This window comes from Cebus imitator, unplaced genomic scaffold, assembly GCF_001604975.1.
Source record: "Cebus imitator isolate Cc_AM_T3 unplaced genomic scaffold, Cebus_imitator-1.0 Scaffold86, whole genome shotgun sequence".
Lineage (NCBI taxonomy): Eukaryota > Metazoa > Chordata > Mammalia > Primates > Cebidae > Cebus > Cebus imitator.
In genome coordinates, this window is record NW_016107401.1 from 6238760 (window position 1) to 6252116 (window position 13357).

A 13357-nucleotide genomic window follows, 5' to 3' on the forward strand; every position below is an offset into this window, starting at 1 on the left:
CCCCTCCCTGTGTCCATGTGTTCTCATTGTTCAATGCCCACCTATCAGTGAGAACATGTGGTGTTTGATTTTCTGTTCCTGTGTCAGTTTGCTGAGAATGATGGTTTCCAGGTTCATCCATATCCCTACAAAGGACACGAACACATCGTTTTTTACGGCTGCATTGGTCTTTTTTTTTTTTTTTAGACAGAGTCTCATTCTGTCCCCAGGCTGGAGTGCAGTGGCACGATCCTGGCTCACTTGGAACTTCCACCTCCTGGGTTCAAACAATTATCCTACCTCAGCCTCCTGAGTAGCTGGAATTACAGGCGTGCGCCATCGCATCCAGCTAATTTTTGTATTTTTAGTAGAGATGGGGTTTTACTGTGTTGGCCAGGCCTGTCTCAAACTCCTGACCTCAGGTGATCCACCTACCTGGGCCTCCCAAAGTCCTGGGATTACAGGTGTGAGCCACCATGCTTGGCCCATATTTGTCATTTTTAACACATCAAAAGGATATGTTAATACATTTTAACGCATAATGGAGGAAGTCCTAACCAAAGCAATCAAGGCAAGAGAAAGAAATAGAAGGCATCCAAATAGAAAAAGAAGTAGTCAAAATATCTGTCTTCACTGATGATATGCTCTATACCTAGAAAACTCTAAAGATTCTGCCAAAAGACTTATAGAACTGATAAATTATTTCAGTAAAGTTTCAGGATACAAAATCAATGTTAAAAAAATCAGTAACATTTCTATACACCAATAATGTTCAAACTGAGAATCAAATCAAGAACACAATCCCATTTACAGTAGCCACACATTAAAAAAAAAATTTCCCAGGAATACATCTAGCTAAGGAGGTGAAAGATCTCTATAAGGAGAACTACAAAACACTGCTGAAAGAAATCACAGATGACACAAACAAATGGAAAAACATTCCATGCTCATGGATTGGAAGAATCAATATTATTTAAATGGCCATACTGCATAAAGCAATCTGCAGATTCAATGTTAATCGTATCAAACTACCAACATCATTTTTCACAAAATTAGAAAAAACTATTCTAAATTCATTTCGAGCCAAAAAAGAGTCCAAACAGCCAAAGCAATCCTAAGCAAAAAGAACAAAGCCAGAGGAATCATATTACCCAACTTTAAACTATACTATAAGGCTGCGTATCCAAAACAGCATGATACTAGTACAAAAGCAGACACATAGACCAATGGAACAGAATAGAGAATCCAGAAATAAAGCCACACACCCACAGCTATCTCATCTTCAACTAAGTTGACAAAAATAAGCAGTGGGGAAAGGACTCCATGTTCAATAAATGGTGTTGGTATAGCTGGCTAGCAATATACAGAAGAATAAAACTAAACACCTACCTTTTACCATATACAAAAATTAACTCAAAATGGATTAAAGATTTAAATGTAAGACCTCAAACTATAAGAAGCCTAGAAGAAAACCTAGAAAACACCATTCTGTACATTGGCCTTGGGAAAGAATTTATGATTAAGTCCTCAAAAGCAATTACAACAAAAACTAAAATTGACAAATGGGACTTAATTAAACTAAAAAGCTTCTACACAGCAAAAGAAGCTATCAACAGAGTAAACAGAAAATCTATGGAATGGGAGAAAATATTTGTGAACTATGCATCCAAGAAAGGTCTAAATCCAGAATCACAAGGAACTTAAAAAATTCAACAAGCAAAAAACAACCCCATTAAAAAGTGAGCAAAAGACATGAACAGACACTTCCCAAAAGACATAAAAGAGGCTAACAAACATGAAAAAATGTTTCACATTAGTGATCATCAGAGAAATGCAAATCAAAACCAGAGTGAGATACCATCTCACACCAGTCCGAATGGCTATTACTAGAAAGTCAAAACACAACAGATGCTGGTGAGGATGTGGTGAAAAGGGAACATTTATATGCTGTCAGTGGAAATGTAAATTAGTTCAGCCTCAATGGAAAGCAATTTGGAGATTTCTCACAGAACTTAGAACTGCCATTTGACCCAGCAGTCCTATTACTATGTGTATATGCAAAAGGAAAGAAATCATTCTACCAAAAAGACACATGGACTTTTATGTTGAGCACAGTACTATTCCTAATAGCAAAGACACAGCGTCAGTGTTAGTGCCCATCAGCGGTGGCTTCAATAAAGAAAATATGGTACATATACACCATCGAATACTATACAGCCGTTAAAAAGAACAAAATCATGTCCGTTGCTGTAAGATAGATGCCGCTGGAGGCCGTTATTCTAAGCGAATTAACACAAGAACAATCAAATACCATGGTCACTTATAAGTGGGAGCTAAACAATGGGTACTCATGGACATGACAGATGGCAGCAATAGGCACTACGGACTACTAGAGAGGGTAGGGAGACGGGGGCAAAGGTTGAAAAACTACCAGTTGGGTACTATGCTCAGTACCTGGGTGACCGGTTCCATCATACCCCAAACCTCAGCATCATGCAATACATCCACTTAACAAACATGCACATGTACCCCCGAATCTAAAACTTAAAAGTTAAAATTTTTTAAAAAGGGAAATATAAAACACATAATGGAAGTACCATAATGCTCCTATTGCCAACCTTTTGGGTTGTTTTCATTGATTATTTATTTGCACTAAATAGCACTCAGGGAAAAGTCTTTATGCATGTTGCTTTCTTTGTGATAATTTCCTGAAGATTCATTTCCAAGTATAGGATTTTTAAGTCAAAGTTATAAATACCTTGGGAGCTTTTAGTATATATTCCTAGATTGGTGAATATTTCCAACAGATTATATCAGCCTGTATTGCCACAAGCCATAAGGGTCCTGGTGTCCTCAGAGCTTCATCAGTATGGGGCTATCTTCATTTCTTTTGACGCATTTGTCATAGGTTTAAACTCTTACTTCATTGTTTTGAATTTGCACGCCTTTGCATAGTAACAAGGTTGAATGTTCTCCAGATGTTTTTACGAGAATTGCTTTTGTTGTTCCTGAAGCCCTTGGAAAATGCAGTATTGTTAGCTGCGTGAGTGTGTATGCAGTGTGGAGAAAACAGGTGTGTGACGAGCGCAGGAAGGGGTGGGTGTATGGAGAGCTCAGGAGTGCGCCGCTGTGTGCTGCATGGAGGATGTGTGTGGAGTGTGTTCATAGGGAGAGGTTTAGAGCATGGAGCGGAAGAAGTGGAGAAGTGCTTCTCAATGACAACTGCACTAAAGCAGATACAAGTTTGGGAAGTAGCTGTCTTTTGGAGGGAGGGATATGAGGGAGATTTTTTTTTTTCTCCACCCCGCCGGGAGATGGTTTATCTAAGAAATTTTATAGTGGGCTGCATTATTAAACTGTATCTATGTATACTTTTAATTAAAACAAGAACTAAAAAGTAGTGGCCAAGGTGATCTCTAAGGGCCTGCCAGTTATAAAGTTATCTATTTTGGTGAGATGGGCTTAAGCAAGGGTTGTGTCAGCAGAAGGGCTGGGCTGTGGGAGGACCCCCTTAAAGTGTGACAATTCAGAACTAACAGCATTTAACACAGCTTTTTTTTTTTTTTTTTTTTTTTTTTGAGACAGAGTCTTGCTCTGTCACCCAGGCTGGAGTGCAATGGCATGATCTTGGCTCACTGCAACCTCCACCTCCTGTGTTCAAGCGATTCTCCTGCGTTAGCCTCCTGAGTAGCTGGGATTACAGGCATGCGCCACCACACTTGGCTAATTTTTGTATTTTTAGTACAGACAGTGTTTCGCCATGTTGATCAGGCTGATCTTAAACTCCTGACCTCAAGTTATCCTCCCGCCTCAGCCTCCCAAAGTACTGGGATTTCAGGCATGAACCACTGGACCCAGCCAACACAGCTCTTTAGAACCATGTAAAGAACTTATAAAAGGCCCAGTGCCCCTAAAGGATAATCTTTTCAACAATTGCTGGTACAACTGGTATCCATATGGAAAAAAAAAGTCCTCTGCTTCTACCTTTGTCTCATACCATGTGTAAAATTAAACTCAAAATGGACCACAGGCCTAAACATAAAAGCTAAAACTATAAAACATCTAGAAGAAAACGTGAGAAAATCTGCACGATTTTAAGATGGGCAAAGATTTTTTGGACAAGTCATAAAAAGCGCTAACCAGAAAAGAAAAATTGATAAATTTGGTTTCATCAAATTAAGAACCTTTGTTCTTCAAAAGACATTATTAAGAAATTAAAAGGCAAGCTACAGATAAGGAGACAATATTGCATCTGCCTAACATATATCTAACAAAGAACCCATATTCCAAGTATGTAAAGAAGTCTTACAACTTAACAGTAAGAAGCAACTGGCACACTCACTCATGCCTGTAATCCCAGCACTTCAGGATGCTGAGGTGGAGGGTCACTTGAGCCCGGGAGTTCAAGACCGGCCATAGTGAGACATAAGGCAGCAGAGTGAGACTTCATCTCTATAAAAATAAAAATAGAAAATTAGCTGTGCATGGTGGTGCATGCCTGTAGTCCCTGCTACTTGGGAGGCTGAGTCTGGAGGATCACTTCAGCCCAGGAATTCAAGACCAGCCTGGACAGCATAGTGAGACCCCCATCTCAAAAAATAAAACTACAATGAGGTATCATTACATACCCACTATAATGACTAAAATGAAGAAAAAAATAACAATACCAATTGCTAGCAAGGATGTGGAAGAACTAGAATTCTGATATACTATTGGTGAGAATGTAAAATGGTACAACCAGTTTGGAAAAGTTTGCCAGTTTCTTATGAAATTCGACATATACTTGCCCTATATAACCCAGCAATTCTACCCCTGGTATTTTTGCCCAAGAGAAATGAAAATGTGCCTACACAAAGAGTATTAGTCATAATAACCCCTAACTGGAAGCAAACTAACAATTTATCACAGAGTCAATGTGATAGATTCATAGAATAGAATATTATTCAGCAATAACAAGAAATGTACAACAAATACAGCAACAGGAATGAGTCTCAAAAATCTTATGCTCAGTGAAAGAACTGAGGCCCTAAGAGCATATACTGTGTGAATCTATGCATATGAAGTTCTAAAACAGGCAAACTGGGAGAGCGGGTGGGTGGAGGAGATTGCCTGGGAGCATCCAAGGGATTGTTGAGGTAAAGGAAATATTCTTAGAAATGTAACAAATTGATGCCCACTTCACACTGTAGATCAATTCAGTGGAAATCTCTCAGCTGATTCCAACGTGCATAGACACTGGTTCTCACCTTGGGTGGCACGCTGGAATTATTTGAGGAGCTTTGTAAATCATCATTGCTTTATTCTCACTCCCAGAGATTGGGATTTGATTGGTCCAGGAGCAGGATCAAGATTTTTAAAAATTTCTCCCAGGTTATTCTAATGTTCAGCCAGGGACTCTAGGCTATGTCTGCACCAGAGTCACCCAGAGAAGCTTTTAAAGCTGTCAATACCTGAGCCCCACTCCTGGAAATTCTAATTTAAGTGTTCTGGGGAAGAATTCAGGCTTGGGGTGTGTGTGTGTGTGTGTGTGTGTGTGTGTGTGTGTGTGTGTGTGTGTGTGTGTGTGTGTGTTTAGCTTCTCTGCTAATTCTAATATGCAGCAAAGACCCAGAATCACCAGATGAGGCACTGATTTTTTTTTTAAAGCAATTTCACTGAGAATCTGTGGGGAGAGGCACTCTTATGGGCTGTTTTTGAGAACAGAAATTATCTACCGTTGGAAGGTAATTTGGTAATATCTATTAAAAATATAAGTATGTATACCCTCTGATCTAGTAGTTTCTCTTTAAGAAATCTATCCCACAGAATTAGTAGCACAAGTTCATAGACACATGTTTTTGAGAAACCTCATGCAGCATTGAATGTAGCAGCAAAAGAACTGAAAACAATTCAAATATTTCCCCTCAAGGTCTGGTTAAATAAACCCAAATACCATAGAAATGAACACTGTACAGCTGTTTAAAAGATGGTGTACCTACCGGCAAAAATGAGCATGCTGTATAATTTGGAGATGAAAGCAAGTCACAGACCAAAATATATGGCGTGGTCCATGTTACATTAAAGTAACCCTGTATATGCAGGCATGTATGTATAACCAAAAATTCATATATAATCAGAAGACAGTATCTGTATGAAACTCAACAACAGTTACCTCTGGGCAATGGGATTGGAGGGGGGAAACTCCTATTTCACAAACTTGTCATGGTGGAATTGTGGGAGTTTTCTGTTTTGTATTTTTCATTAATGAAAAAGCAGATCTTTAAAAAGTTACAAACCTGAAGAAACATTGCCAGCCTGTTCAAGACAGGCTGAGCTGCTTTTTTTCTGTGGCCTGTGCCAGCTGGAGGTGTAGTGCAGATTCCTCAGGGAGACCCATGAGTCCCAAACGCCGAGGGAATCCGCAGCTGCTGATGGGAGATGGGAACCCACAGCAGCTGTTCTGTAGCCCAGTTTTACAAATTCTACCTCCCCCTTGTTTTTCTGTTTTGTCATTGTATTATTTTTGCAGTTGTTCCTGCCTCTCGCTTGCTTTGGAGGGATGGAAAGCTTTCCTCATGAGGGGCAGTTTTTTTGTAGCCACTGTCAGCAGCCTTCTGACCTTACTTTCTTTCTCAGAATTAAGGAGGAAAAGCTTATAGAATTGCTATTCAAAGACAATTCAAAAATGGGTCCTAGGCTGGGCATGGTGGCTCATGCCTGTAATCCCAGCTCTTTGGGAGGCCAAGGTGGGTGGATCACCTGAGGTCAGGAGTTCAAGACTAGTCTGGTTAACATGGTGAAACCCTGTCTCTACTAAAAATACGCAAAAATGGCAAATAGCTGTAATCCCAGCTACTCGGGAGGCTGAGGCAGGAATAATTACTTGAACCCAGGAGGCGTAGGTTGCAGTGAGCTGAGATCACGCCACCACACTCCAGCGTGGGTAACAGAGTGAGACTCCATCACAAAAAAAAAAAAAAAAAAAGAAAAGAAAATAACAACAAAAACTGGTCCTAGGCAATAGTTTGGGTTTTACTTTCACTATCATTTGTTTTCTTTACCTGGGCACAAGTGCTTTAGTTTCCTATTTCCTGGGGAGTAGTGATGCAGGGTTCATTACCCGCTTTAATAGATACAAAAGTAGATTCAGAGAGGTTAAACAGCCCTTCCATTGTAACACAGCGATAATTGCAGGAATGAGAACTTGGCCCTGCTGCTGCTTTGATCTTTCTTTCACTGGAGATGCCCAATGGACCTGTTTAGGAGGAATGAGAGCTAAAGGGCCTAGACTGGGAGGCATAAACTCAAATGTTCCCAGGGCTGGGCATATGACTTAAATGAAGGAAGCAGACCAGGTTTTGACAGGTGAGTGCTGGGATTTCTGGCCAATTATGAACCCAAGGTGTTCAGAACTTCTGAATGATTAAGAAAATCCATGAAACAGGATTTTAATGAATACATGTCTCTATTTTTACATACCAGTAATCAGTTCAGAAGCAATACCTACCTGAAGGCTGTATTCACCACATGGCCCTGATTGTACAATTTCTGGTTTGTCAATCACCCCTAACACCACCCAACAACTGTGGCTGACTGGAGGAGTTAATGGTCCATGGGCATTGATTCTTTGACATTATTTTAACCTCTTTCATATGTAGTCAGCTACTTTTTTTCAGATTATTATCTTTCATGTTTTTTGTACACATAATTTTTTAAAAAAAATAAAATATCCTCCCACCAAGATGATTGTTGATGTTTTTTCTTATTTTCTCATCTTTTTGAGGATGTGCATATTGATTTTGATACAGTTATTTATTCAGTTTTATGACCTGCCTGCATATCATAAGCACCTTTCCATATTATTAATTTTTCTTCAAAGACATTATCTTTATAATAGTGCATCCTGTGACTATAGCGTGCATACCTATCTGAAGGCTGGATTCACCACATGATGCTGATTGTACAATATCTCGTTTGTCATATTTGAACAGTTATTTCATGTGTGACTTTGAGTAAGTTATTTAACCTCTCTATGCCTCAGTTTTCTCATTGGTATAACGGGGCTAGTAATAGAATCTATAAGGTTAGTATAACGATTTAAGAAGTAAACATGGCTGGGCGCGTTGGCTCACGTCTGTAATCCCAGCGCTTTGGGAGGCCGAGATGGGTGGATCACGAGGTCAGGAGTTCAAGACCAGCTTGGCCAACATGGTAAAACCCCATCTCTATGTAAAAAAAAAATTTAATTTAAAAATACAAATTAAAAAAAAGAAGTAAACATATGTAAAGTACTCAGAACGGCACTTATCACAGAATGACAAGCTTGCTATTTCATAATATATTATTATTATCATGGTTTTGTGCAAATATATGTTTGACTGAATTTAAATTACTTAAAAAAATTTTTTTTTTTTTAAAGATGGGATTTCACCATGATGGCCAGGCTGGTCTTGAACTCCTGACCTCAGGTGATCCACCCACCTCGGCCTCCCAAACTGCAAGGATTACAGGTGTGAGCCACTGCGCCCAGCCTACTTTTTATAATGAATTGCTATAGGGAGAATGGTCAGATAGCCTTCTAGTAAGGCTGTTCTAATTTACATTAACAGCTGGCTATGGGATACCTATTTCTCCACATCCTCTGAAACATTAATTATTTTTCTTTCCTTTACTCTTTACCAAAAGAGATTACCTTGAGCATCTCTAATGTCCTTGAGCCTCTCTGTTTAGGTTAGTACTCTAACATGGTCCTTATTCTTCCGGCTATTCTGAGAGATTGACATTGGGTTTGGAAATTTTTCCTGGTTTATTCTTTTTTTTTTTTTTTTTTTTTTTTTTTAGTTTGTTTTTTTTTTTTTTTTTTTTTTTTTGTAGACAAGAGTCTCATTTTGTCATCCAGGCTAGAGTGCAGTGGCATGATCTTGGCTCACTGCAATCCTTGCCTCCTGGGTTCAAGCAATTCTCCTGCCTCAGCCTCCTGAGCAGCTGGGATTACAGGTGCCTGCCACCACACTGACTAATTTTTGTATTTTTAGTAGAGATGGGGTTTTACCATGTTGGCCAGGCTGGTCTCACTCCTGACCTCAAGTGATCCGCCTACTTTGGCCTCCCAAAAGTACAGGCATGAGCCACTGCACCTGGCCTCTCATGGCTTATTATTTGTTTGACTACTCCAAATGGAGAATCACTGTCATTTAGTAAATGAGTTTGACCCACTTATATTTATTGTGATTTGTCTATGCATTTTGCTTTTTGTTTTCTGATAGTGGATTCCACATGCCACCAGCCCAACAGATATTTGTGAGATGCTGACCTAGAATCTCTGGGGTCTGTTCCAGAAACCACTCAGATTGAGGATCCTCGAGTACAATGGCGGCGGGAGCAGGAACACATGCTGAAGGATTACCTGGTGGTGGCCCAGGAGGCCCTGAGTGCACAAAAGGAGATCTACCAGGTGAAGCAGCAGCGCCTGGAGCTTGCACAGCAGGAGTACCAGCAACTACATGCCGTCTGGGAGCACAAGCTGGGCTCCCAAGTTAGCTGTGAGTACCTTCCACTACCACCACCCCCACCAACACCAACAGAGAACAGCCACACTGCATTCTGCCAATATTGCTTCTCAAGTCTGCCCATTTTTCTTTACCTCTACTCCTTGCCCAAACCACCATCTTGTCTACTGCTCTTCCTGCTCCTACCTGTGTCAGTGATTCATTTGCCATTTGCATTTCATTTCATTTCATTTGTAATCATCTCAGAATGACAATTGGATTACATATCTCCTTGTTTAAAAGCTTTCAGGGACTAGAGTAATTGGGAGTGGGGAATTTCTTAGTTCATGAGTACAGAGTTTCAGTTTGGGAAGAAGAAAAAATTCTAGAGATGGATGGTAGTATGTTCACAACAGTGTAAATGTACTTAATGTTACTGAATAGTACACTTAAAAATGGTTAAAATGGTAAATTTTATGTTGTGTCTATTTACCGCAATTGTAAAACAATCCAGTGCCCTTCAGTGGCTTGCCCACACTCTTTCCATGGCCCACGCAGCCCTCCATGGCCAGGCCCCTGCCAGCCACTTCAGCCTCATCTCATGCTCTCCTCACTAGGCTCCAGATGCACTGAGTCCCCAGCCCTGCATTCTGCTCCCCTACCCCACCCTGCAATTTTCCACCTCGGTGCCTCAGTATTTGCCAGTCCCCTTCCTAGAATGCTTTTCCCCCATCCTTTGCAAGGCTAAGTCCTTCTCATCCTTCAAGTCTCATCCTTCAAGCCATCACCTCTGAGAGGCTTGTTCTGACAGCTCTATCAGAAGCCTCTCTTCCTCAACACTAGTCTTGGCCATAGCTCTCTGTTTATTTTATTCATAGCATGCATCACAATACATCTGCTTGTGTGTTATCAGTATTTCCTCCACTAGAATATAAACTTGGTAAGGGCGGGGCTCCTATCTTCCTATCCCTGGTACCCAAAGGAGGAGAGCAAGCATGCCAAAGTCCCCGTGTTCTTTTGTTGTTTTTTGTTTTTTGTTTTTTTTGAGGCAGACCCTCACTCTGTTGCCCAGGCTGAAGTGCAGTGGTGCAATCTCAGCTCACTGTAACCTCCACCTCCCAGGTTCCAGCAATTCTCCTGTCTCAGCCTTCCAAGTAGCTGGGATTATAAGCGTGTGCCACAATATCTGGCTAATTTTTGTATTTTTAGTAGAGATGGGGTTTCCTCTAATGTAAAGCCCTCACTGTGAGAAGTTCTGTCTGCTACCAAGACAGGACAAACCCTGCCAGGGTACTTACTGTCCCAGCCCTGCCTTTTTTCCTTAGTAGCTCAGGAAAACCCCCAGAATCTCAGAGATTATAGAAAAGAACTGTATTACATTCATTAGCTATTCTGTGTCAAGTAATGTTCTGGAGATTCTTAGGAAGGTTTTAGCACTTAATCTGTCTTAGTCAACTCGAGCTGCCATAACAAAATACCATAGATTGGGTGGCTTACACGGTAGGCATTTATCTTCTCAGTTTTGGAGGCTGGAGGTCTGAGATCCGGGTGTCAGCATTGTTGGGTTCTGGGGTGGGTTGTCTTCCTGGCTTGCAGATGACTGCCTTCTCTAGGGCCTCTTTCTGTAAGGGTGCTAATCCCATCAGGACGCTACCCTCAAGATCTCATTTAAGCCTATTTCCCCAAAGGCTCATCTTCAAATACTATCACTTTGGGGATTAGGACATCAATATATTATATGAATTTGGTGGAGACACAATTCACTCCATAGCTTTATAGTTAAGACAGTCCTGGAAGGGGGATGTTATTGTCCCTGTTGAACCTCAGGTTTAAAGTAGCAAAGTGATTTTTTTTTCCTCTCTCTCTCTAAAGTTCTACAGTTTGAAAAAGTGTCAGGTTTGTATAAAAACAAACCTTCCTGTTTTGGGAGACAGGTTATTTACATGGACCCATAATTACATGCAGGTAATTACTATTACCCCACAAAACACTCACTAATTTCAGAAGGATGTACTTTTACACTGGAGAGTTGTGCAGCCACCACTTTACATAGTGGTAAAATTAGCATGACCAATAATGAGACCGAGTGACATTGATGCCTTCCGGTATGATGCAATAAAGACATCATGGAAGATCCCTCACGAGAATGTTTCATCTGAATCTAATCAAGAACACAGCCAGACAAATCCATAATATGGATTATTCTATAAGGCAATTGGCCTAGGTTTTTTTTTGAAGCATACCACTAAATGAAATGTTTGTACCTTCAATTAGAGTCTGAAATGGGGTAGAAAAGCAGCAATAAAAGACATTCTCAGACAACTGGAGACTTTCCTGAGTTGTAATAATGGAGTTATGAATATGTAGGAGAATGTCACATAGGTTTTATGAAGATGCATGTGACAACATATCTGCCGTTTATTCCAAAAAAGGTCCAAGAAAAAAAGGAAAGAAAAGAAAAAAGGGAAAACTCGGCCGGACACGGTGACGCCTGTAATTCCAGCACTCTGGGAGGTCAAGGCAGGCAGATCACCTGAGGCCAGGAGTTCTAGACCAGCCTGGCCAACATGGTGAAACCCTATCTCTACTAAAAATAAAAAATTAGCCAGGTGTGATGGCATGCACCTGTAGTCCCAGGTATTTGGGAGGCTGAGGCACAAGGATCTCTTGAACCCAGAAGTCAGAGGTTGAAATGAGCAGAGATGGCGCCACTGCACTCCACCCTGGGTGACAGAGTGAGACTCTGTCTGAAAAAATAAAGAAGTTTTCTTTTTTCTTTTTTTTTTTTTTTAAGTCCAGACGCAGTTGCTCACGCCTGTAATGCCAGCACTTTGAGAGGCTAAGGTGGGTGGATCACCTGAGGTTAGGAGTTTGAGACCAGCCTGACCAACATGGTAAAACCCCATCTCTTTTCTAAAAATACAAAAATCAGCTGGGCACAGAGGCACATGCCTGTAATCAATCTCAGCTATCAGGAGGCTGAGGCAGGAGAATTGCTTAAACCTGGGAGGTGGAGGCTGCAGTGAGCCAAGATTGCACCACTACACTCCAGCCTGGCCAACAGAGCAAGACTCTGTCTCAATAAATAAATAAATAAATAATAAATTTAAAAAAGGAAAAAACTCCAGTGTCAGATAAACTGAGCAGATCAGTAATGAGAAGCACCATGGTGGGAGGTGGCAACTGGACTCTGACGTCAGATGGCCTGGGTGTTCTCTAGGGGAACCTACTCCCTCTTTAAGTCTCAGAATCTATGTTTAACTGTTGAATTTTGTTTTTAGATAATTTTTAAATTATTGGCACCCAATGTGGGGCATGAATCTGTGACCCTGAGATTAAGAGTCTCATTCTCTACTGACTGAGCCAGTTGGGTGGAAATGTTATTAGTACCTTCATCTCATGGGTTCATGTCAGAGTTTCTTAACCTCAGCACCATTAACATTTTGGCCTGGGTAACTCTTCTTTGTGGGGGGTGCATATTGTTGGGTGTTGAGCAGCATCCCTCTTCTGTACCCACTAGATGCCAGTAGCACCCCCACCCAAGTTGTGATAATGAAAAGTGTCTCCAGACTTTGTCCTAAGTGTCATCACCCAAACCACTGGTCTAGGTAAGAGACTTGGTACTATTTCTTTAGAACATATTAAATGGTTCAATAAATAGTCTTATTGATAGGAAACACATAATATTTTGAGACTGTGGACTCTGTACCCAGATTTTTGGTTCAAATCCAGGATATGCAAATTACTAGCTGTTGTAACCTTGCGCAAGTTATGCCATTTCTGTGCCTCAGTTTTCGTCATCTGAAAAATCAATCTAATCATAATATCGTCTTCATGGGAGTGTTAAGGGGCCTAAATTAGTTAACAAATGTTAACAAATGTAAAGTGCTTGAAACAGTACTTTTTATATT

At 40.6% G+C, this 13357-nt stretch overlaps 1 protein-coding gene across 1 annotated transcript in view; it reads left to right on the plus strand.

Annotated features, from left to right (window-relative positions):
- Positions 1 to 13357, plus strand: part of WWC1 (WW and C2 domain containing 1) — a 189512-nt gene that overhangs the window by 88715 nt on the left and 87440 nt on the right. Inside the window, exon 3 of the mRNA XM_037740631.1 lies at positions 9297 to 9500. Coding sequence (XP_037596559.1) covers positions 9297 to 9500 — 204 coding nt within the window. The remainder of the gene's footprint in view (positions 1 to 9296; positions 9501 to 13357) is intronic.